Here is a 22,297-nt window from a genome sequence, read left to right as displayed (position 1 = left end):
TCGTGTGTACACGTGTGTGTTCCGTCTCGTGAAGACGATAACGCCTGGATGGATTGTCTTGATACTTGTCGCGGTGCGCAAAACTGAGATGGAGAGCGCACTCTCAGTGAAGGTGGATAGTATGATATACCGGCGACAGGGTTTATGATAGAAGCGCAAAATGAAGTAAATTTCACCGATAGTGCTTGTACGTCCCAAGCGTTATTATTTTCTACTCCAATCATTGTATCAAGTGGTACTTGGCCTCTGGTATAACTTACAATTTTACCGTTTTGTAATACCACACTTGCGCATCATCATTACCTTCGTCGAGAAGGTCATGCACAGGGTAGCGTTTGTATGTGTGTTTGTAAAGAAGCAGAATAACTGGAGAAGGCTTGATGGATTGTCTTGATATTTGGTAGGTGGGTAGATCTTGATGAGACCTGGAAATGATTAGATTTTAGTTAATTGTTTTGCATCAGGTCGGTTACTCAGACCCCTCCTTGTTCAGACTACGTTCTGACCTAGCCTATTCAGTCAGATACTTCATTGTACCTCACTACCTACTTACTTACTTACAATGTAAGCCTACTGCCCATCCTTGGGCATACGCCACGGACTACGTTGTAGTTCCCTCCATCTGGTACCTCACTCCATTAAACGTTAATTTGACCGAACCTTTATATAGTGTCACTGTGTTACGGGTACCTTATCAAAACGGTGTAGCGGAAGAATACACAAACAAAACCGCCGGTGAGCTTTTAATCAGGTTTGATATTGAGCAAAAACAGAACAATATATTGCTCTTGGCAAAATCCGACCTTCAGATCTGTATGGCCTAAACAAAGACGCAAGGTCCTACATGTGAAATGTGTCGTTGGTCATCACTTGGTCACGCTTACTGTTATATTATTTACAGTTATAACATTGTCACGGTTGATAGACACACGTGCACCATTTCTTTAATCGATAGTGCTTCTATGTACAGTTTACGTGGAACAGGATAGATTTCTGTCGTATTTATGCTTGGACACTGTTAGTGTTAAGATTTTTTTTATCTGACAACCTGGCCACCCCCGTGTTTAACGTGAGCCCGTCTCTGCAAGCTGAACTTTGACCAGGGTGGGGATCGCACTGCCAGCTGTAAATTTCCTTACATAACTTCAAAACACTTCACGGTAGGTAGGGGTTTTCGTCTCCAAATCTCCAAGATGTGTACCCAGATGTTTCACGGACATAGCTGAGAGAATTCAGCAGCTTTTCTGTTTCATTTCGGCACAGGGTCTGCCTGTAAACTTGCGAGATTGACTTTGTGCATTGCCGGAATGTGGAATCCAACATGGCGAACTGGCGCCAAGTTTTCAACTGCTAGGGGCCTAGGCCAAGTTGTGTCGGTTTGGCTACGGACATACGTTGATGTCAAGCCTTTTTCTAGCTCGTATATGTCCACGGGAAGACTGCACACCTGCCACACGTACTGTAACACCTGAAGATCCCAGGTGAAGTGAAGAAAATGATCCCCTTGTCGTCGTTAGTGAGGGTTGAGAGAGTCGAAGAAGAGGCGGAGGAGGCCTTCACCAAAAGGCGCAGGACCCGATGTTTGATGATCATAGGAACAGTCACTCTGTTCACAGCCGGGATCATCGTCATGAGCAGGGTTTCCATGATCGCCGGACAGATCATCGTCTGTTTTACCGCGCTGCTGGTGTTTTTTGTTGGTGTGTTCAGCTGTTGTCTGAGTGTAAACAAAACGTGTAGACGAAACAACGACCGGGAGTCCAGGATCGCGGCCGTGTGTCCACAGGACATGCAAGACGCCCTACCCGGAACGGTGATGCCCAGGATTGAGCCGGCTTCTAGGTAAGACTGTATTCCTATTTCAAAAGAAGGTGACATGGAAAACAAGCTTTATTGTTTACAACCTCAGATATGTAAACAAATGCGCATCGAGACAAATACTAGTTCTCATTACTCGTTACATACTTAAGGTACATTACATGTACATAGGATAGGTCTATTACTTAAAACATCATAACATGTACATAGGTACTCTACGCACACCTTGCTCTTATCGACCATGTTATGATGTGTTGTCTTGCAGTCTGTGTTTGCCACTGACAGCCTTGGGCTAAAATCCCACCTGAAGGGCGATGGTATTTGCATAATTTTCAAGCAGATGTAGGGAGAAAATCATTACGTCTTTCTGCTGTACTTGTGTGAGAGTGACTTTGAAAGATAGAAAAAAGAACAAGAAAAACAAGGATCCTATTATACATCAACATTACAGTCCTTGATTAACATGATGTTCTAATACTATGATGCACCAACCTGTGCCATTCTTTTCCGTGATTTCCCCAGCAATCCCACCCCTCAGACAACATTACCACCCTACACCAGTAGAGAGGACCTGCCTCAGTACGAAGAAGCACCTCCCTACCATGAATTACCACCGATAGTGGGGTACCCTGGGCCTCAGCCTAGGTACCCACAGGACCCAGGGGAGTACCACAATAGGAGTACTTGCGTATATCCTGCTGGTGTTACAACAGAGGGCTACCAACCACCACCTTCATATGAGGAGGCAGTGAATTCTGCAAAATGATAGAGTCTATATGTTAATAGGTTATTGATCGAAAACATCTAAACTAGCCATGGATTAAAATAAGCTGAAATTTTCGTGTCCAAGCGAAGTGTCAAATCAATCATCTGTATCAGTTTTAAAGCCAAAGTAACTTTCTCATTGCCAATAACTTTGTATTATGAGAACTATGTATCATTACACAGAACACGTGTATACATATTACTTTGAATCGTTTGATGTAAATGTGTCAGATAAATTTAGGAGCAAGTACAGAGCATGTAGCATAACCTTTACAAGATGTATGTAGCACGTAACATTTGTTATTCCCAACAAAACATGTTTTAACCCCATATTAATGTGTTTGAAATGTAAATTTTATTCAAATTTTGTACTTATAACTGCAATAAAGTATGCAATATTTCTACTTATCTCTGTGACTCCGACTTTTATTTCGCTCGGTGTATTGATAAAGTCACTAAAGCGTACTTTTTAAGAGAGTAAGAAGGTGATTTATTTCTTCGTCATTATATGCCATGGCTATTTCGAATTAAAGGGTATGCACGCACGTTGTGTAATGATGTTGCTGACAGCAATACATGTAGTTTACACACTCGAACAAGATGAAGTGGAGACATAAACTACATACGCACTTCAGCACCAAACGTTGGGAGGATGAGGATGTTAAGGTTCTTAGATTGCTGTCCTTAATGAGAAGGGTGACACGGGGTGGGCAACAAACCTACCACTTTTCAGCGAGCTGTGGCCTCAGGCTTTATGTTCCGTAAATATGTCACAGGTAAGCAGATCTGGCTGACCCGGTTGGTCTTCTCCCTAAAGACCTGCGCAACAAAACACGATCGGATGTTGCCAGCTCCAGTTCTGACAAGGGTCGTCTTCCAGCTGCAGCCTTACCTAAACGTAACAGAACTGTTAGTCTCAGAGGGTTGCAGAGTGGACACTAGTACTGTAACGTGTCGCGATTAGTCCTGCGATCGACAGAACGGTTCTCTTGGAAAATACCCAAGACCTTGGTGTCATCGATGAGCAGATCGCGTTAGGTGAATACACCTGTTCATGGTACCGTCTGTCTGTCCTGGTAAAAACGTCAGATTGACTTCTAGCAGAAGAAGATACATGTAACGTTATGTCTGTCATACCTTCTTCGGAACGTTAGCAGCAGAATTCCATTCATGCGAAATCCACGATTCTTTAGCAGTTAAGGCCCCCTCTCATTGGGCTGCGGTACTGTGGCGGTAACGTGCGGTAGCTTGGAAATGGCTACCGTCGCAGTGCCGTGCACAGACCTCAGCGTACCGTCCTAGTGACGTCTCAGTGCCGTACCAGTGCCGGTCCACACCGCCGGCGTGCCGGTTGAAATGGCGATTTTTTTCAAAATTTGAAAAAAAACGCAAGTGGCAAAGTGCCGCGCGCTCGCCGGGAGTTTACCGGGAGCTCACCGCGCAGGCTATTGTGTAAAAGTGATATGTCAGTTTCAAGGTTATACGTATATTCTATAACATGTTACCTTTATTGCACCAAGTGTCATAAGTGAAAATCCTTTTATCACTTGAAATCAATTTTTGATGCATTTTTAAAAATAATTTTGCATTGTATTTTGATCCATTGACAGCACTGCGATTTCTGATTAATTGAAAGCACTACCATCAAATGCAAACTACAATCGGTCCATTTCCCTAGCTATTGATCTGTTTGAGAGTTTGGTTAAACCTAATTTACTGCATTGTAGTGAGGTTGAGGATTGTAGCTGTAGATCCTCTGATATTTTCATTTGGGATATTGCTTTATCCCACTGAAAATTAGATCTCTGCATTGTACATTTATTCCAGTGCGGAAGTTGATAGACTCAGGAAAGGAATCAGACCACTCGTCTACATGCACTCGCCCTGCTCTTGTGCCATTCAAGAAATACAGTGATAAACTGAACTTGATATACCAGTCAGGCACTGTATCGCAAATGTTACTCAATGTTTCGCCGTACGTAAGGGGTGAATTAGAAGAATTCCTATTGATCGTTGATAGTCAAACATAGTTGATTAGATACTCTCGCTTAGATTAAGTAATTTGCCTACTAACAGGATTATTAAAAAAAACATACCACACTTCATCATTCGAAGAAGAAAATGACTGGGCTACTCACATTCAGGACATATTATGTAGACATGTTTGGCTTAGCCCCGCAGTTAACGTTAATAGCAACCGTTTTGGATATACATTTAAAGAAAGTGTGAAACTCACGTTTCTCCCTGGCTGGAGGGAACCACTTAGAAACATTAGTAAACTCCACACATTTTATAAAATCAAGAATCACTTTGGTAGGGAAGACTATATCACATCAAATCATAATAAACCAATAAGCATAACTACACTGAGAATCATCGCACCTTGTCTAGAAGTTGAAAAGGATCGACACCACAACACACCAGGCACTCACAGATTGTGTCCCACATGTAATGAAAATATTGAAGATGAATTTCAATTTGTAATCGCAATGGCCTGTCCCACTTATGGCAAAGAGACAGATGCGCTATTACAAAGTATTACTACTAAGGCAAACTTCAGCCTATCTGGTACACAGAACGATATGTCCCATGTATTGTTGTCATGTCCAACTCCAATACCACCTACATAAGTCAATTTCATTATACTTCATCCTAAAAGCGAGGGAAAAAATCATCCATACATGGCTTTATTGTAATTCATACACTGTTATCGATAATGTTTTGTACTTATAATTGTAGGATAGGTTAGCCTTGCAGTATTGTTGATTTAGTGCCATATATTGTACCATATACGATTGTCGAACAATAAGGTTCATTCAATAACTTGCTCATCTGGGCTTCAAACGCAAATGCGCCGCACGTCAGTGAGAGTGCAAATGAAAATTGGTGAAAGAAACGCGACGGTGCCGTAAAAATCTACCGCGGCAGTGCCGCCGCAGTACCGGAGCCCAGTGAGAGGGGGCCTTTACTCGTGGGAGCCAATGGGAAATTGATAGGCACAGATTACTCATCGCTGAGTAGGCGCTGTCCACAGCACCACCACACCAGTAATGCTGCCTCTTTCCGCGCTACCGACAGATTTGAATCGATCAGACGAGAGCAAGAGAAAACGAGTAAGACAATGTGTGCTGGCGCTGACGTTCGTTTTTTTCGCTGTCGTGGTGATTTTGGTGTACCGATACTCCATCATAGTATCACAGGTTTTGGTGGGCGTTGCAACGCCGCTGTTCGTCGGTGCTGTCTTGTTCGAGTGTTGTTGTCATGCCAGGGCTCACCATAGGTCCGGCCCAGGGGAACAGTGTGCTACAGAGGCGCTTAATGATTTTGAACAACCGTCAACGACACTATTGAGGTACGTGCTGGATTTGTTTATCGTTTCGACCCGAAAAGCTCATAAATCGTTCATTTTGTTTATGACCTATTTTTGGTCTAGTCGAACTATGTACAAATGTGCAAGTGTTGTTAGGGAAGTTACCATCTCGACTTTTTTTTAAATAGTTTATTTCTAAACAGTTCTAAAAGATGATACTATCTACATTGGAAATATTCTTAACGTAACACAATTAATACTACACGAAGTCTTTCTTCTCGTTCTGTTGGCTACAGTACTATGTTTGTCCTGATAAAAGTTACATTTCCGGTTTATCTGCTTCACCTTTCATCCTTATGTATTAGCCCCAATTCCAGTTAAGGGACGACCTCCTTTTTCGTTCAATCGTCTATACATATTATGTTTACTATACAAACATAGCAACATGTACATGGTCATCTTGACGACATTGTCTTCAATCTTAGAGTAATGTATTGTCGTCTTGGCTGTTATATATATAGTGTACAGTTAACACTTTATTTTGTTTGGGGCCAATCAGGGAGGTTTGATGGAAATTATGTGAGAAAAATGTTCTGGGAATTCGTTTTGGATGATAGCGGCTTCTTTCTACTAATACTGTTGTACAAAGAATACATTTTTATCTTCCCGACACAACGTCGTTTTCCATTTCACACCCCCCCCCCCCCGACAAAGATATTGTTCGGTCCTTAAAACCGCTTCTGTAGAGGGTAATTGTCCAAATCCATTGTGTATTACTCCTATTGTTTTCAGGTATGGGGACCCACAGGCTACCTTACCACCTTACGCCCGCGTTGAAGAGGAGCCTCCTCAGTATGATGTTATCTACAATGGACAGACAATGCCGACAGCTACGTACCCAGGGACAGCGCTACAAATGCCACCCTTGTACCCAGAAACCTCACAGCCACTGGAAAGTTGTACTCAGGAACAAACGATGCAGTACCCCCAGGATATCGGCGGCGACGTCACCGACCACTCGGCCCCTCCACCGCCGTATGAGGAGGCGGTAAGCCCCGTGAAATGACAACAGTTTATTTCAAACAATGTACTGAAAATATGACACAAATTCGTTCAAATGGTGTGTCGAATCACAACGACAACGTATAATTGAAGTTCATAATTTCATTACTGCGTGACTTGATTGTGAACAACATAACCAATTGTTTGCGATTGCCTAGTTCGGTAGGAAGAAATCTTTTGGACAGAATAAACTACTAGTACATGTATATATTGCATACACATATCTACATGTAAATGTAACACAACAAGAACGTTTGCCAGTAATTCTTAATATTTTTAAATTTGTTGTCGCATAACAAGGTGATGGTGCGGAATAAAGATATACATCTATGGTGTCTGCTTTTATTGTTATAAATTAATTTGCAGAAAACTGTTTTATATACCAGAAAATATAGGCTGAGATGTTGATGAAGGGTGTGTACGATTTTCCCGGCCACTCAACGAGAGAAGGTGTAGTTCCTTTCCAAGTCAGCAGAGGCCGTGGTTACAGAAGAAAATTCAATTTTATTGACAACTGTACTATAATGCATATACATCGCTGTCACATATATATAAAACGTCACAATATTCCCGTTACACCATATACACAACAACGTCTGTTGGGACGTGTCAAATATATCAACTTAAGTTGGAGAGTTCCATACTTAACGATATCTTACTTTTTGTACGACTTTTCCACATAATATGACAAAGTTGACAAGACCTCTACCAAATAATCTGTCCAGTGGGACGTTGGCCAATAAGATTGTATTGTCCACACTCCATATGTACACCTCATAATGAGTAATCTTTATATCCTTCGGATAGAACAATGATAATGTAAACATTGATATTGAAAATGCTAAGCTGTACATAAACAACACTGAATTAGTTGGGACTTACCCAAATGTTAAACAGTACTGATATGTTAGATTTTCATCTTGTTTCTCAGAGTGCATTGACAGTGAATGAATTAGACAGAAGAAGTAATTTAGCACAAACATTTGGATGATTTTAAAGTCTCTTTCAACGTTGTGTGAAAATTTGAAAGCCACAAAGCGACAAAAAATATTTACCAATTATTAATCACATTATATTTTGAGGTAATCAGCATCTAATAATGTGATCTCCTTCACAAAGTACAGCACACAGACCGTCACCGTTGCGCACAGAACGTTACCGTTGACAAAGTTCGTGGGTTCATGAGACTGGGAATGACTACTAGGAAAGCCAAACACATTTCCATACATGAGCCAATGTGCAATATGGCGTGTTGTGAGCCAGAGGGTAATCTTGCTCAGACCGACTGTATATCATCAAAACGTTTGAAATCCAAGTAAAAAGGTTTCATGAATTCTCCAAGGTCGTTCTGATCCCAGTGAGTAGCACCATTCAGCCCGCAATGATCGTGCGGCTGGATCAGATTGTGTTCCTGAGGCGTCGGTATGGGCGATAAAAACGTGATGTTGTCTCACAGGGAAGATTGTCGGCAAGGAAAAAAACGCCATTCCGGGTAGGCGACATTGATCACGGAAACCGAAGTGCGTGCGTGCCGTACCCTGGGCTCTGCTGCAAGTTCAGCAGTCAATGTCTGAAGCTAAGAACGTTTATTGGATGCGACAGTTCAGGGTGTGCACGTGGAAATAGTGATTTTTGTTCATTCGCATATCCACGAGAAGTAGTAACTAGCAAACCAATGATTATTCGGGAGGGGGGGGGGAGGTGCCCGTATACAGTCGTAATTCTTTGCATGAAACCATTACCCCAACATACGGTATACTGTACACATAAAACACTTTAAAACGTTTTCCTGTAGTGAAGGTTTGGATATGACATTGCACTAAGGTTACAAACTAGTCTGTCTAGCTTGTGTGGCTCTCACGACGTCCTCATAAGATGGCGGTGGCGGGAGGTCGTTTGGCACTACACTAGAGTTACTCGTCGAACTGAAGGATTGTGCCTGATCATGGACGTCTTCTGTTCCGGGATATTTGGGTGGCGGGCCTCCTGGCCTGTCGTTATATTGGGGCGGTTCGTCACTGAGGAACAAGGAGACAGCCGGTTGTCCTGCAAGCTCGGTTCTGAGGAGGAAATGAAAATGAAAATATGAATTTTCACGGGCCATGCTTTGTCTCTAAAATATTATTTTCTTAAGAAACATCGTTAAACATCATACTTACTTTACTTTACTTTACTTTGATAAACCTTTGTACAATAGCTAAATTAACATAATGGTTAACGTTGATAAGAATATCAACCAAAAAAAGACATGTTTAAAGGGCTGGAATTGACTTATGTAGATTGGATGGTCGCCCTCAAAACATTGGAAATCACGGTTTCTTTTTGTTGTAGCTTAGTTGGTATGAATTCAAATGGGAAAGCGAGCCCTAATCTATCGACTCAGCACAACTCCGGATGCCGTATGTTATGGACTAACTGATCATCAAACATGCTCAGCTACAGACAAGTTGCGGTGAAGTAATTGAACTATTTTTCGCAATCGTAGACTCCATCATGCAGCAGAATACATATAGTAGGTGCAGGATCGAGGTAGAAATCATTCATGCTCATCTAACTCGTCGTGATCAGTTTATCCATGTTAATTACCATGCGCTGTCCAAGACCGGCTTAAAACGTTGGCCACAAACCATCGTTCGTTTAATTTTGAGTTGGGCTGACAACTACATGTACTGTTGATATATTGTTCAGACACAGTTTTGACACCTTGTTGCATATGACGTTTACTAAATATACGGATATCATCGGCAATGAATCATTGTAAGTAACTCAAGCGTCAGTTTGAGGGAAAATACTGATTAAATTTTGCCCTTATACATGCATCGCTTGTTGCGAAGGCGTATGTTTCAAACCCATCAGAAAGCTAACATTACATGTGCATCTCTTGATACATGCTCTTCATGCATCTCGACACATATCTAACATTTCTGCTGTAGGCCAATGCACCGATTTAAAAGCCATACTGTTGCTTAATTCATAAATTTTCTCAAAATTCATCATTACGGTAGGCTCATCCCCTTTTCTCGCGACCATTCCTGGTTCACCCCTTGTTTGTGGGGTGTGCATGGAAATTGCGACATGCCGTGATGTACAGGGGTCTGAATACATTTCAACAGGTGGAATATGCATGGCGCATTTTCCTCCCGTGCCATACGTAGGTACAAACGCTTACCCTGACAAACAGTTTTGAGACGATCCCCCCATCTCGGCTCTGGAGGATGCTGGAGCTAATGATGCTGAGGAAGCTGTGGCCAGCTGCCCCTGCCCCATCTCACGACCTCTCACGTCTTCCTCGCCCTTCCACTGGGCCATACTGAGACAACAGTTGACTCCTGTGGCGCCCAGTATGGCTAACAAACCTATAGCTATCATTGTTTTCCCTCCCACGGCGGAGAAATTCTCCTTGAGTACGAATATTCCGCCCGTGAGAAGCAGTACGCCCATGAAGGACACACAGCCGGCCCATTGTCTCCGCACGTCATTTCTCAGCGCTGGCGGGTCCTCCACGCCTCCCGTCAGCAGAGATGAGAGATTATAATTCTGGAGGTAGGGCGGGGGCGGCTCCATCTTCACATTCCCTCAACAGCGATCCAAAAATTGCGTTGAATAGGGTTCCATCTTTGCCGATGTTGGATGCACCGCAGATGTTGTCTTTGAGCCACAGTTACGTGCCTGAATGTACGTCGCGTCAGGCTGTCCGCTGCACTATATACCATACGCCTGATATATTTATCCAGATGGTAGGGCCTAATGTAGGCATTCATATTTAATAAATTGTCGATTGGCAGAGTGCAACAGAGGGAAATATAGTTATTGGACATTCTTATACCTCATCTAAAAAGCTCATTCGCACACGAGCGTGTTCACTTGGCCCTACAGTCTAGCTGGAATACACTCTGGATGTATCAGGGACAATGGCATTAAAAAACTGTAATAAATTTATCATAAGAAGGAAGTTTGTAATTTCATTATGTAACTTTTTGAGCAAATGAATTAGACTGGCCTTCACACCAGCATAGTTTGCCAAAAACGATTTAATGACATGCTCGTATAACCTGAAGCTCATGACAAACCTGCAGTTTGAGACAATTGCCCAAAATGTAGAGCTGCTTACAATATATATATATATATAACGCTGCGTAGTCACACCAATTAAGGTCAGCAACAATTACAGCGTTAAGTAAGGAAAACACACCATTGTGCTGTCTTTGTCTACGAAAAATGTTACGTACATCAAGGTAGATTTTCAAAAACTACTGTAGAGAGGTATATATGGGTTTAACGACGGCCAAGTCCGAGCGGTTTAGCGGCCTTTGGACAAACATGTGTACCGTTAACCTTGACTTGACTTCTGATCGTAAATGACTTATAGGCAAGCAGCTGCAGTCTCGCACCGAAGTTGCTGATGCTTTTCGTCATTGCAGAAGAGAGGTGAAAACAGCCATGAAGCAAATCATTGACATAACAGTTTGAGATCTTCTTTGCCTTCGGTAACAGCAATACAATAAACAACGTATGAAACGTGTACAGTGTTTGTGGCAAAATTGTAGCCGGCTTTTTCTAACTCTTTGAGGACTCAACGTCAACGTCCTGGTAAGACGGCTCATTGTCAGCAACAGGGCGGGGTGGTGGAACGTCTGGCGCTGGTACGACTGGGTGACTGAAAATGAAACAAGTACTTGAAGCTGCTATAGCAAGAGAATCTTTCCTAACTGTTCATCTAAGCATATCCAAAACACATATCGGATAGGGGGCACTCTTTCTTCAACCTGGTATCCTTTCTGCTGTGGAACCTCTATTTTGCCTGGGGCAAAACGGACAACATTATCAAAACAGGTTATTTAGAAAAAAAAAAGTTTATCAGAAAATATTGTCCGTCAGAAAATGCAAATAGTATAGAGTGACCCAAAATGGCGCCAATTATTACGGCGAATTGTGGAACCCCAAGCTGCTAGAAATTGAGACATTATTCCAAATCAAATTTGTCAGACTGCGTAACTGAATCATGCACGTGCCAATTCTGCCTATAGAAGTGACCTGCCTTTACCCGGGTGATTAAGAACTGATGAATACGTACTTTGCTGCAGTTGGGACCTCAGACTGTCGATGGCTCCGGGCCAGTCTTTCTTCTCTCCTCTTCATGCACACACAACAGTGGAGCATGGCTACAGCGAACATAACCAACAGTGCCAACATGACCAAGGCTAACCCCGCTATGGAGAGGGTGAGACACAGCGCCAGGCCAAGGGCGAACACCAACGCCGCTGCGATCAGCACGTAGCGAGCATAGTGTAACCGTCTGTCGTCTTCCTCTTCGTCCGTTGGCGCGAAGCAGCGCCTTGTATCGGACATTGTTGCTCCCGCAGCTCGCTAGACAGAAGGGCGGACTGTTCACCGTGACTGTCCAAGATCAGTGCCCTCAAGAATGTTCACAGTCTTGTGTAGATAGTCTCACATTGCAGTTGCAATGTTCATGACATTGCATGACTGAGACTTTCATGAGAAATAAAATCTCATACCTAACCTCCTACATAACAAAATCTACTAGGTTGCTAGTACAATCAGTAACGAAGGTGGGGACGACAATGTAAGCAAGTTGTCACAGCAGTGTCAAAGAGTCAGTTGGTCAGTGGCAAGACACCACACTATCGGAAACATTGGATTGTCCGGAAAACGATGCTTGGTCTTTTTTATTATTTGATTACATGTAACTTTTTGCGCACATGAATTAGACTGACCTTCACACCAGCATAGTTTGCCATACAACGATTTAATTACATGCTTGTATAACCTGAAGTTCATGACAAACCTACAGTTCGATGGACAATTAAAAAAATGTAGAGCTGCTTACAATATACATAACGTTATTTAGTCACATCAATTAAGGTCAGCAACAATTACAGCGTAAAGTAAGGAAAATATACTAGTACTATTGTGCTGTCTTTGTCTACAAAAAAAATGTTCCGTACATCGAGGTAGAGTTTCAAAAAAGAGAACTATATATGGGTTTAACGACATAGCCAAGTCCGAGCGGCTGTAGCGGCCTTTGGATAAACATGTGTAACCTTGACTTGGCTTCTGATCGTACATAACTTATAGGCATACAGTCTCGCACCGAAGTTTCTGATGCTTTTCGTCATCGAAGAAGAAAGCCGACCCGCGATGAAGAAAATTGAATACAGAGCAGCTTAATATCTTCTTGGCCTTCGGTAACAGTATTAAATAGAGAAAAAAACATATGAAAAGTACATAGTGTATGTGGAAAATTGCAGCCAGCGTTTTCTAACTCTTTGAGGACACAGCGTCCTGGTAAGACGGAGGGGGCGGCTCATTGTCAGCAACAGGGCGGGGTGGTGGAACGTCTGGCGCTGGAACTGCTGGGTACTGCTGGAACCCTGCTTCGTGGTACATGGGGAGATCGGCTTGTTAAGCGGCTTGTACCCGGCTTGTACCCGGCTTGTACCCGGGCGGGAAGGGGCTCCTATGTTGGTGGGAGTGGTGATCTGGGGATACAAGCTGAAGAAAAGAGTACATGGTTACGATTCAGTTGACCTCAAGTAATTATGATTAAAACGAAACAAGGAGATGACCATACTTGACAGGCACACTGAGTACTTCAAGTTGTTCTAGCAAGAGAACTTTTCATTACTGTTCATCTTAGCATATCCCTTCCAAAACACTGATCGGATAGGCCGGGGGCACTCTTTCTTTATCCTTTCTGCGGTCCCTCTATTTTGCCAGGGGCAAAAACAGACAACATGATAAAACTATTTAGAAGAAAGAAAACCTTTATCAGAACATATTGTCCGCCAGAAAATACAAATACATGTAGTATCTATCTTCCCAAAATGGCACCAAGATACATCATTACGGCGAATAGTGGAATCCCATGCTGCTAGCTATAGAAATTGATTCTAAATCAAATTTGTCAGACTGTATAACTGAATCATGCACATTACGGCGACCAATCCTGTCTATAGCACTGTGACCTACATTTACCTGAGTTGACTGATGTTGAATACTAGCTATATAGTACGTACTTTGCTGCAGTTGGAAACTCAGGCTGTCGATGGCTCCGGGACAATCTTTCTTCTCTCCTCTGCATGGTCACATAACAGTTAAGCATGGCTACAGCGAACATGACCAGAAGTGCCAACAGCACCAAGGTCAACCCCGCTATGGAGAGGGTGATACACAGCACCAGGCCAATGGCGCACACGAACACCGCTGCGATCAGCACGTAGCGAGCATATTGTAACCGTCTGTCGTCTTCTTCCGTTGGCGCGGACATTGTTACTGTCGCTAGACAGACATGACAGAAGGATGAGCTGTTTACCGTGATTATCCAAGATCAGTGACCTCAAGAATGTTTGCGGGTCACGGTATGGCCGCAGGTAGTTGTTCCCGGTTGTTGTTACCTGCCCCTTACTTGTTCAGAGTGACTGGCACGTTTTCCTCCATCTCTAGTCTGGATACCAGACCCCTCGTACTAGACGATAACCCCATGGGCCGGGGGAGGCCACATACGCGGTATAGAGGTGACCCGATCTCTCTTGACACCCGATCTCTAATATCTATCGCGCAAAAGATAATTAGGTGCCGCGTGCTAACTGTGATGGCGGGGCTATTACCGGTAGCTTACCCGGCCGCGGTCGTCTGCCATCCAGGCTACTTCATCTCCAAATCATGTACGGTCCAGTAATCCATGCCTCTTGCGTAAACAAACCGAACTGCTATGTGAGACCATTTCGTTCGAATCCGGTTCGGATTTTTTTCACGACTTGTGGCCAATCTTACTCTCCATGCAGAGGTTGGTGGAGAAGATCATGACCTTTTTATTATATGCCCCGTTTTCTGTCGGGACTCTCCACCAAGAAGAGAGTGCCGACAGAAAACGGGACTTATGATAAAAAGGTCACAATCTTCTCCACCCGGCAACCTCTGCTTGAAGAGCAGCCAATCTGACTCTTTCTCAGGAAGGGGGCATAGTGGCTCTTCTCCAAGCATCGTTTTCCGGACAATCCAATGTTTCCGATGGAATAGGTACCTTGCAGGCAAGACTGACCAACAGACTCAGTTGACATTTTCTTTGGAAACCTTATTCTTTGTGAAAACAATCATTCAAAAGCAATCAATCAATCAAAAGAAATTTTCACCCAAAGTTTATTTTTGGGATATTCTTCACAGGCCTCTCCACGGATAAGACGAATTTTACCAGGATAAGGACTGACACAGCAATAACAATCATCATCTTGTCTGTGTAATACAGCAAAATCAAGAAAAAAATCCTGAGGATATGTTTTCTACGTTCCACTGGTGGCCTTGACCTCTGATCCTAAATTACAAAGAATCTCGCACCGAAGTTTCTGATGCTTTTCGTCATTGCAGAAGAGAGGTGAACAGCCAATAAGCAAATTATATACAGAACCGCTTAATATCTTCCTGACCTTCGGTAACAGTAGTAGAAAACAACAAAACAAATGGTGAGTACACAGTGTTTGTGAAAAAAATTACAGCTGACGTTTCTAACTCTTTGAGGACACAGCGTCCTGGTAAGACGGAGGGGGCGGCTCATTGTCAGCAACAGGGCGGGGTGGTGGAACTACTGGGACCTGCTGGAACCCTGCTTCGTGGTACGTGGGGAGATCGGCTTGTAGAGTAGCGTCCTGTCCGCCATCACTTGTACCCAGGCTGAAGAAAACACACGATTACATTACGTTGACTTAGCCTGAGTGCCAGCCTTTTTAGCTTCCGTACGCTATCCAAGCTCCGCAGCTTGGGTAGCGTACGGAAGCTAAAAAGGCTGGCACTCAGGCTAACGTTGACTCGAGTGATTATTCAATGACTGAACATTAAATGGCCGTCTTATCATAGGCACCCTGAGACAGAGTACTCTGAGCTGATAGAGAGCTTTTCCTAACTGTTACATTTTAGCATATCCCTTCCAATAACAGGTGTGGCCTTTTTGGTGTAGCCGGGGACAAAACCGACAACCGAACATGATCAAAACAGTTAATTAGAAAAGGCAGTTTATCAGAAAACATTGTTCGCCAGAAAAAAAGCAAATCATCTATAGCTGAGCGACCCAAAATGGACACAAAGACGGACTAAGTGAGAAAAATACGGCGAATAATGGAATCCAATGCTCCCAGAAATCCCAGTGTTCTAAATCAAAGTTGTCAGACTGAGTAACTGAATCATGCACGTGCCCGTGAATCATGGCATGTCTGTCAGGAGTGCCCCGCCCATGTTTTAATACCTAACGGTTAGCCGGAACTTAAGGGCGGCCCAAACTGGAACCTAGAGTTCTTACCTGGCCGAATCAAGTCTATTATACTCTCACTCTACTCTACTAGTGACTGAGATAAGCTGTTAAATACGTACTCATGCCGGTGCATTGCTGTAGTTGGGACCTCAGGCTGCCGATGACTCCGGGCCAGTCTTTCCTGTCTATTCTGCCAGCACACATACATGTTGAGCCCGGCTACAGCCAACATGACCAGAAGTGCCAACAGCACCAAGGCCAACCCCGCTATGGACAGGGTGATACACATCACCAGGCCAATGGCGCACACAAACACCGCTGCGATCATGACGTAGCGAGCATACCGTAACCGCTTGTCTTCTTCATCCACCGGCGCGAAGCAGCGCCATTGAATAATTGTGGACATTGTTGCTGTCCCTGGACAGAAGGGTGAACTGTTTACTGTGATTATCAAAGATCAGTGACCTCGCAGGTCACGGTGTGGCCGCAGGTGGTTGTCCCGAGTAGTTGTTTACCTGCCCTTGCGTGTTTACCTGTCCTTGCGTGTTTACCTGCCCTTACTTGTTCAGGGTGCTTGGCACGTTTCCTCCAAGGTCTGCACGATCTTCAAGATCAAGTTGGTAAGCCAGGAAGTCTAAGACGTCAGTTCACCTGAAGGTTGTGGACTGAAGTCCAAGGCTGTGTCACAAGCATCTGTTTTTCCTCGCGCCCGCTCGAGCCATTTTTGTGTAAATAGTCTCGCATAGCAGTTCCAATGTCCATGACCTTCACTCGTGAGACTTTCACGAGCCATAAAATCTCTGACCCAACCTACCACAATCTCTCCGGGTGCTAGAAAATAAGGTTGTGCAATAAGTACCAAAGAAGGGGTCGACTAAAAAAGTGTATTACAAGCATACAAGGTGTCACAAAGGGGGGGGGGGCTAGTCCATTCCGTGTGAGGACTTCTTGCGAAAGCTAACCGTATTGCAGCTAACTTACTTTACCTTTACGGTGCTGCAAGAATTGTAATAGCGAATTGCAATAGACATCACCAAGCATGGCACATGTGAGTTTTCATAATGGAAGAGGGCACCCTAAAAGGAGCATAAAAATACCCCTACTCTTACGTGCATAACCTGCTTTACAGCTTTGTGTCTTGGCCGTAAAGTAACAGAACTGTTATGTGAGACCTCTTTGTTCGAACCCGGAAGATAAACAATTGCATGTAACAAACTGTCCGACTCCAGCGGTGACTGGACCTTCATTGAACAACATTCAGACAATCTTACGTAGCACCACTGTCCTTCTCAACATAGTTTAGACCAACAAGGAACTTCAACCTGTCGCACACTGCCTTACGCGAGTGTGTAAATGCGTCACTTATTAAGTTGCTGACACCGTAGGTAACGCTTATAACGTTGGTTGACTGTACAACACTCTCCCATAATGATCGGATGGCGCACATTTCAGGCCTTGGAAGAAGACGACAAACGACTACGATATGCTCGTTACGTGTTCATGGCAGCAGTTATAGTTTTTGGCTTGGGTTTGTTGCTTGCGCTCACAGTGGAACCCGTTGTGTTAGGGATAGTAGTTGCAGTGCTGCCGCTACCAATCATGCTCTGCTATCCGATATTCAACTGTGCTGTGAGCAAGCAGATTCAACAAAGGAGACGGGCCAACCAGCGGCGACCTGGGGTGCCACCTGCCGCACTTCTCAAGTACGTATCTTATCAACACCTTTTAACAGCGCCATGTACGGATTCAATGTGCTAGGTAAATATTAGTCTACACAATATCCTGGATCTACAAGGAACAAGCCAGAACTGACAGGGGTATTGATTTGATATTGAGATATATCAATAAAGTAACGGTACACACGTTTTCTTTATCTTAAATGAAGGTATCTTATCATCTAGGTGACACTACAGACCATGGCAACAGGTGTATTGATTGATACTGAGATATGTGAATAAAGTAACAGTGCACGCGTTTTCTTTATCTGAAATGATTGTATCTTATCATCGAGGTGACACGAAGCTCTAACCATAGTGTGATCATGCTGCGCGATAGATTTGGCCTCCCTCCGTGGTGTATGGGACCATAGGAATCTCATATTTATGACAACTGTAAGTACAGGTGCATATTATACTGATGATGATGAGTTATGCAAATTGTCATTCGCATAGGTAATTTGAACACGGCTGTTAGCGAAAGTATGGGGTTGTTCAAGTACTCTTGTTCTTGCTATCTTTGTCAGTAGCTATTGTACTTGCGTCCATAGCCTTTTGTTAAGAGACCGTTTCAATCTGTGCTTGATTTGCAGTCAATCAATTCTGGTAACCAATGTATCGTCTGGCTTTTTGTACTCTCTCCGTTCAGCTTGTATCCCCAGACCACAGCCACCACCACCACAGAAACCCCTTCCCGCCCGGTTACTTTACAAGCCGACCTGCCCACGTACCACGAAGCTCGTTCGACTCAGCAGTACCCAGTCGTGCCGTCGCCAGACGTCGCACCACGACTTGATGCTGACAACGAGCCACCGCCTCCATCTTACGAGGATGCCGTGTTGAAAGATTAAATTAAACCTCCCAGGAATTGTTTTATTTTCACGGTGAAATTCAAAATGCTTAGATGTGCTGATGACTTGTACTATTCAAGAACAGGAGGGAATGTCGTTTTTGTACTTAAGTGTTTAGAACGTTTGAGTAAGCACAATTTCTAAAACAATAGGCACAATTTCTAAGACAAAGGTTTCTGATATTACACTTCTATTACTAGTAACTAAGTTTTATCCCCCATACATACAATTGACACTACCGAATAGGCTTATTTACGTTACTACGAGTCTTTTGGGTGATAGATGTTTAGTTTCTTGCCACAAACATGTAAAACAAAGTAATTTTGACACAGCGGATGATTGCGATTTTATAATTGTAAAACGCAAATGTACCTTATGATGTAATTTAATTTTTGAATTGGAATTGTAATTTTAATAATCTATATTACAAAGAAAACGATTATATGATTAATGTAATTTTTGTCTGTACATAATGTTACCTGGGATGGTAATTTACAAAGATCTTTATACCTGTTTTGCCATCCCGTCCAAAAATTTCCAAAGATAGATAAATAAAATAGGATTTGATAGATCTCCTTGTACTATTTCGATTGCTTGTGATTTCTTGCGCTAATTATATTGTAACTTAACTTAAGATGAGGTGGGGTTGTTCTTTAATTTTTTTGAATAGCTTTTTTTGCAGTCAGAGAACGTCTTAGTAGCTTTAGATACTGTAGCTAAATACAGGCGTATAATATATCGTGCAGTGGCCAGCCCGACACAAAATACTATCTCTATTCTGAAGGAAGGAAAGTTATAATCGCTAAACTATCCGACTTCAGCGACTTGAAGACCATTCAACAACATTCAGTCAAGCGTTTCGTCACACTTGTGCGTATATACAAGCCCGCACGAGTTGCGTATTAACATGATTTTGGTTTAGGTTACGTTTGCAGCCGAAGAAATAATTTACTAGGTTTGATAACTAGACTGCCCAACGGTGGGTCAAAGTAGAAAACAACTTCTTCCCCGCAAAATTTACTTAAACCAAATAAATGATACTGCGGAACTCACGCGCACTTGAATATACGCACAAGTGTGACAGGGCCCTCAACAAAGTGTAGACGAACAAGAACGCCTTCGACCTTTTGGTACACATTCCACGAGTGAAGAATGGGGAAACGAGTCACTGGTTACAATAATGCGAGATGAGGTTGGTTAACGGGACAACATGAACGGATGTCTAACCTTCATCGACGTAACGGTACAATAGTCTCCCAAAATAACAGGATGGCGCACATTTCAGGGCCTCCATAGAAGGCTCTACTGGGCCTTTTTTGGCTTATGATACACTTTTCGCAGCCAGCCCGTAACCATCAGCCAGACTGTAACCATTTGGTCCGTAGAGCCTGCATGAACTCGGCGTCTCAAAGCGAAATTAAAAACACGTTAGGAGCAATTCGCATGTCCGCGACAAGCAACTTGGCCCGCACGCGACTGCTCAAGTAAGTTTAAACTTCTGTATTTAGAAAAAAAGGCATTTTGACCGTTAGAAACTGGTCAGTGCGACGGGGAGTGACAGCGCACTGTCTGGAGGAGGTGCGTTAAGTTTATTAGCGGTCCATGGGAGGTAGGAAATTCGCATATCTGCGTTAATCGCCCTAAGCCGAATGGTTACAGTCTGGCTGATGGTTACGGGCTGGCTGCAAAAAGTGTATCATAAGCCCGGTAGAGCCTGCTATGGAGGCTACACATTTCAGGCCTTAGAAGAAGAAGACGACAAACGACTACTATATGCTCGCTACATGTTCATCGCAGCAGTGATATGGATGGGCTTGGGCCCATACGTTCCCCGTGGAGCGCCAGGCGATAGTATTTGCATTGCTGCCGACACCAATCATACTCTGTTATCCGATGTTCTACTGTTGTGTGAGCATAAAGAATTAAAATAGGAGCGAGCCAACCAACGGTCGGACCTGGGTTGTGGATAATGACGGACAGGGCGCTACTTTACATCTCCCCACGTACCACGTACCACGAAGCTCTTTCGACTCAGAAGTACCCAGTCGTACCGTCGCCAGACGTCCTACCCAGCATTGATGCTGACAACGAGCCGCCTCCTTCATCTTACGAGGATGCTGTGTTCATAAATTAAGTTAAACCTCCCAGGAATTGTTTTATTTTCAAAGCGAAATCCAAATGCTTAGATGTGTTAATGGCATTCATTAGAATGCTATAGTACCGGAGGAAAAATACTGTAATTCTATATTTCCTGAGCGTATTTAGCCAATGTAGCATTATAATTCTGTTTGTATTCATTTCTAGTATTAACGAATGACAGTAGACAGTAAACATCTACAGTCAATCACGCTAACAAGTTCCCTTGCGGCTTCAAAAGAATTTGTTTAGCTAAGTGTTATGCTTACAGCATTTATTTTTCTAATAAATATTGTTGATCTGTAACTCATGCGCTTTGTCAAATTATGTATAACCTGTTCCTTCAAATCCCGTTTGACAATGTAGATGGTTGCAATTTAGTTATTTTGATGTAATGTTATAAAGATGTTATTTTCGAAATTGACATTGACTGTTATTTCAATAATGAATATTGCAAGATGAAATGTAATAAGCAAAATGTATCATATATCTCACTTTTGCCCATACATTGTGTTATCCTGAGTTGCAATTTCCCGCGATGCAAGTTCAAAGTGATAGATGAACAGACTGATATTGATATTGGACTACTAAATATATTTACCTACCTTGTACTGTCTCGATTGCTTGTGATTTCTGCGTTTATTACATTGTGACTGACGTCAATGCATTTGGACATCTTTTTTGCAGTCAAGGAACGTTCTAGTAGCTTTAATTACTGTGGCTAAATACAGGCGTATGGTATATCGTGCAGTGGCCAGCCCGACGCAACGCACGTACTTGAAAAATCTCCAGCTCAACAACAACATCAGCGTTCGTCCAACCCGGCAAGGATGGGGTCCGTTTTGGAGTGATTTCTGGATTCTTTCGGACGTTATCATGCCTGAAAAGATGCAGCCGTCGCCGCCCGGTGTGTCGTCTCATCAAGAGGACACACCCTTCGTGTTGAGAAACCCCGTGCCCAAACACTTTGCGGGCTGGGTGTCCTTCTGCGGCATCCTGTTCCTAGCCGGCGGAATATTCGTACTGAAGAACGACTATCTCTCCTCAGTAGGGGGGAAAGTTATGATCGCTCTAGGCCTGCTGGCCATACTGGGGGAAACAGGAGTCAACTGCTGTCTGAATATGGCCAAGTGGAGACGAGGAGGAGGTGGCACAGAGCATGAGATCGGAGAGAGCCAGTTGGTCACAGCGGTTTCCTCAGCATCCTTAGCTCCTGCACCATCTCCGGCCGAGATGAGGGGACCGTCCCCAACCCTTTCGTCGAGGTAACGTGATAGTATCCATATTGATATGTTGGGGTTGCAACGGAATGTATGCCTTGCGCACACTTACCTGTTGAGATGTATTCCGACTCATGTGTTCAGCAATTCTCTTTACG

General features: G+C 43.4%; 2 protein-coding genes and 2 long non-coding RNA genes across 7 annotated transcripts; 3 read left to right on the top strand and 1 right to left on the bottom strand.

Moving 5' to 3' along the window:
- The first annotated feature begins 1,073 nt into the window (after positions 1-1,073).
- On the top strand, positions 1,074-2,991 carry LOC136440390 (uncharacterized). Its single transcript, XM_066436412.1, has 2 exons — positions 1,074-1,842; positions 2,341-2,991. The coding sequence occupies exons 1-2, from the start codon at positions 1,496-1,498 to the stop codon at positions 2,582-2,584; spliced, it is 591 nt and encodes a 196-aa protein (XP_066292509.1). The 5' UTR covers positions 1,074-1,495; the 3' UTR covers positions 2,585-2,991.
- Positions 2,992-5,554: 2,563 nt separating this feature from the next.
- LOC136440118 (uncharacterized) lies at positions 5,555-7,832 on the top strand. The gene is made up of 2 exons (XR_010756624.1): positions 5,555-5,935; positions 6,686-7,832. It is a non-coding gene; the product is annotated as an uncharacterized lncRNA (long non-coding RNA).
- Positions 7,833-8,650: 818 nt separating this feature from the next.
- Positions 8,651-16,959, bottom strand: LOC136440117 (uncharacterized). 4 transcript variants are annotated; one of them, XM_066435957.1, is made up of 5 exons: positions 16,337-16,755; positions 15,565-15,643; positions 12,030-13,336; positions 10,125-11,612; positions 8,651-9,015 (listed from the first exon to the last, which is right to left on the bottom strand). In XM_066435957.1, the coding sequence occupies exons 4-5, from the start codon at positions 10,517-10,519 to the stop codon at positions 8,781-8,783; spliced, it is 630 nt and encodes a 209-aa protein (XP_066292054.1). In that variant the 5' UTR covers positions 10,520-11,612; positions 12,030-13,336; positions 15,565-15,643; positions 16,337-16,755; the 3' UTR covers positions 8,651-8,780. The 4 variants fall into 4 exon arrangements, with proteins under 4 accessions (XP_066292054.1, XP_066292056.1, XP_066292055.1 ...); XM_066435959.1 differs by having other exon boundaries at positions 15,565-15,631; XM_066435958.1 differs by lacking the exons at positions 15,565-15,643; positions 16,337-16,755 and adding an exon at positions 13,993-14,556 and having other exon boundaries at positions 12,030-13,468.
- Positions 16,960-17,115: 156 nt separating this feature from the next.
- On the top strand, positions 17,116-19,365 carry LOC136440119 (uncharacterized). The gene is made up of 2 exons (XR_010756625.1): positions 17,116-17,920; positions 18,582-19,365. It is a non-coding gene; the product is annotated as an uncharacterized lncRNA (long non-coding RNA).
- The last annotated feature ends 2,932 nt before the right edge of the window (positions 19,366-22,297 follow it).

This window comes from Branchiostoma lanceolatum, chromosome 8 (genome assembly GCF_035083965.1).
Source record: "Branchiostoma lanceolatum isolate klBraLanc5 chromosome 8, klBraLanc5.hap2, whole genome shotgun sequence".
Classification (NCBI taxonomy): domain Eukaryota; kingdom Metazoa; phylum Chordata; class Leptocardii; order Amphioxiformes; family Branchiostomatidae; genus Branchiostoma; species Branchiostoma lanceolatum.
The sequence above is the reverse complement of the archived record's forward strand: the minus strand, read 5'-3'. Positions and strand labels throughout refer to the sequence as shown.

Bases quoted from the DNA above. Each gene is read 5' to 3' on its own strand.
- LOC136440390 (XM_066436412.1), top strand. From the start codon at position 1,496: ATGATCCCCTTGTCGTCGTTAGTGAGGGTTGAGAGAGTCGAAGAAGAG. The intron at 1,843-2,340 runs GTAAGACTGTAT...TGATTTCCCCAG, and splicing joins AGGATTGAGCCGGCTTCTAG to CAATCCCACCCCTCAGACAA.
- LOC136440117 (XM_066435957.1), bottom strand. From the start codon at position 10,519: ATGGAGCCGCCCCCGCCCTACCTCCAGAATTATAATCTCTCATCTCTG. The intron at 9,016-10,124 runs GTAAGCGTTTGT...TTTCCTCCTCAG, and splicing joins TCTCAAAACTGTTTGTCAGG to AACCGAGCTTGCAGGACAAC.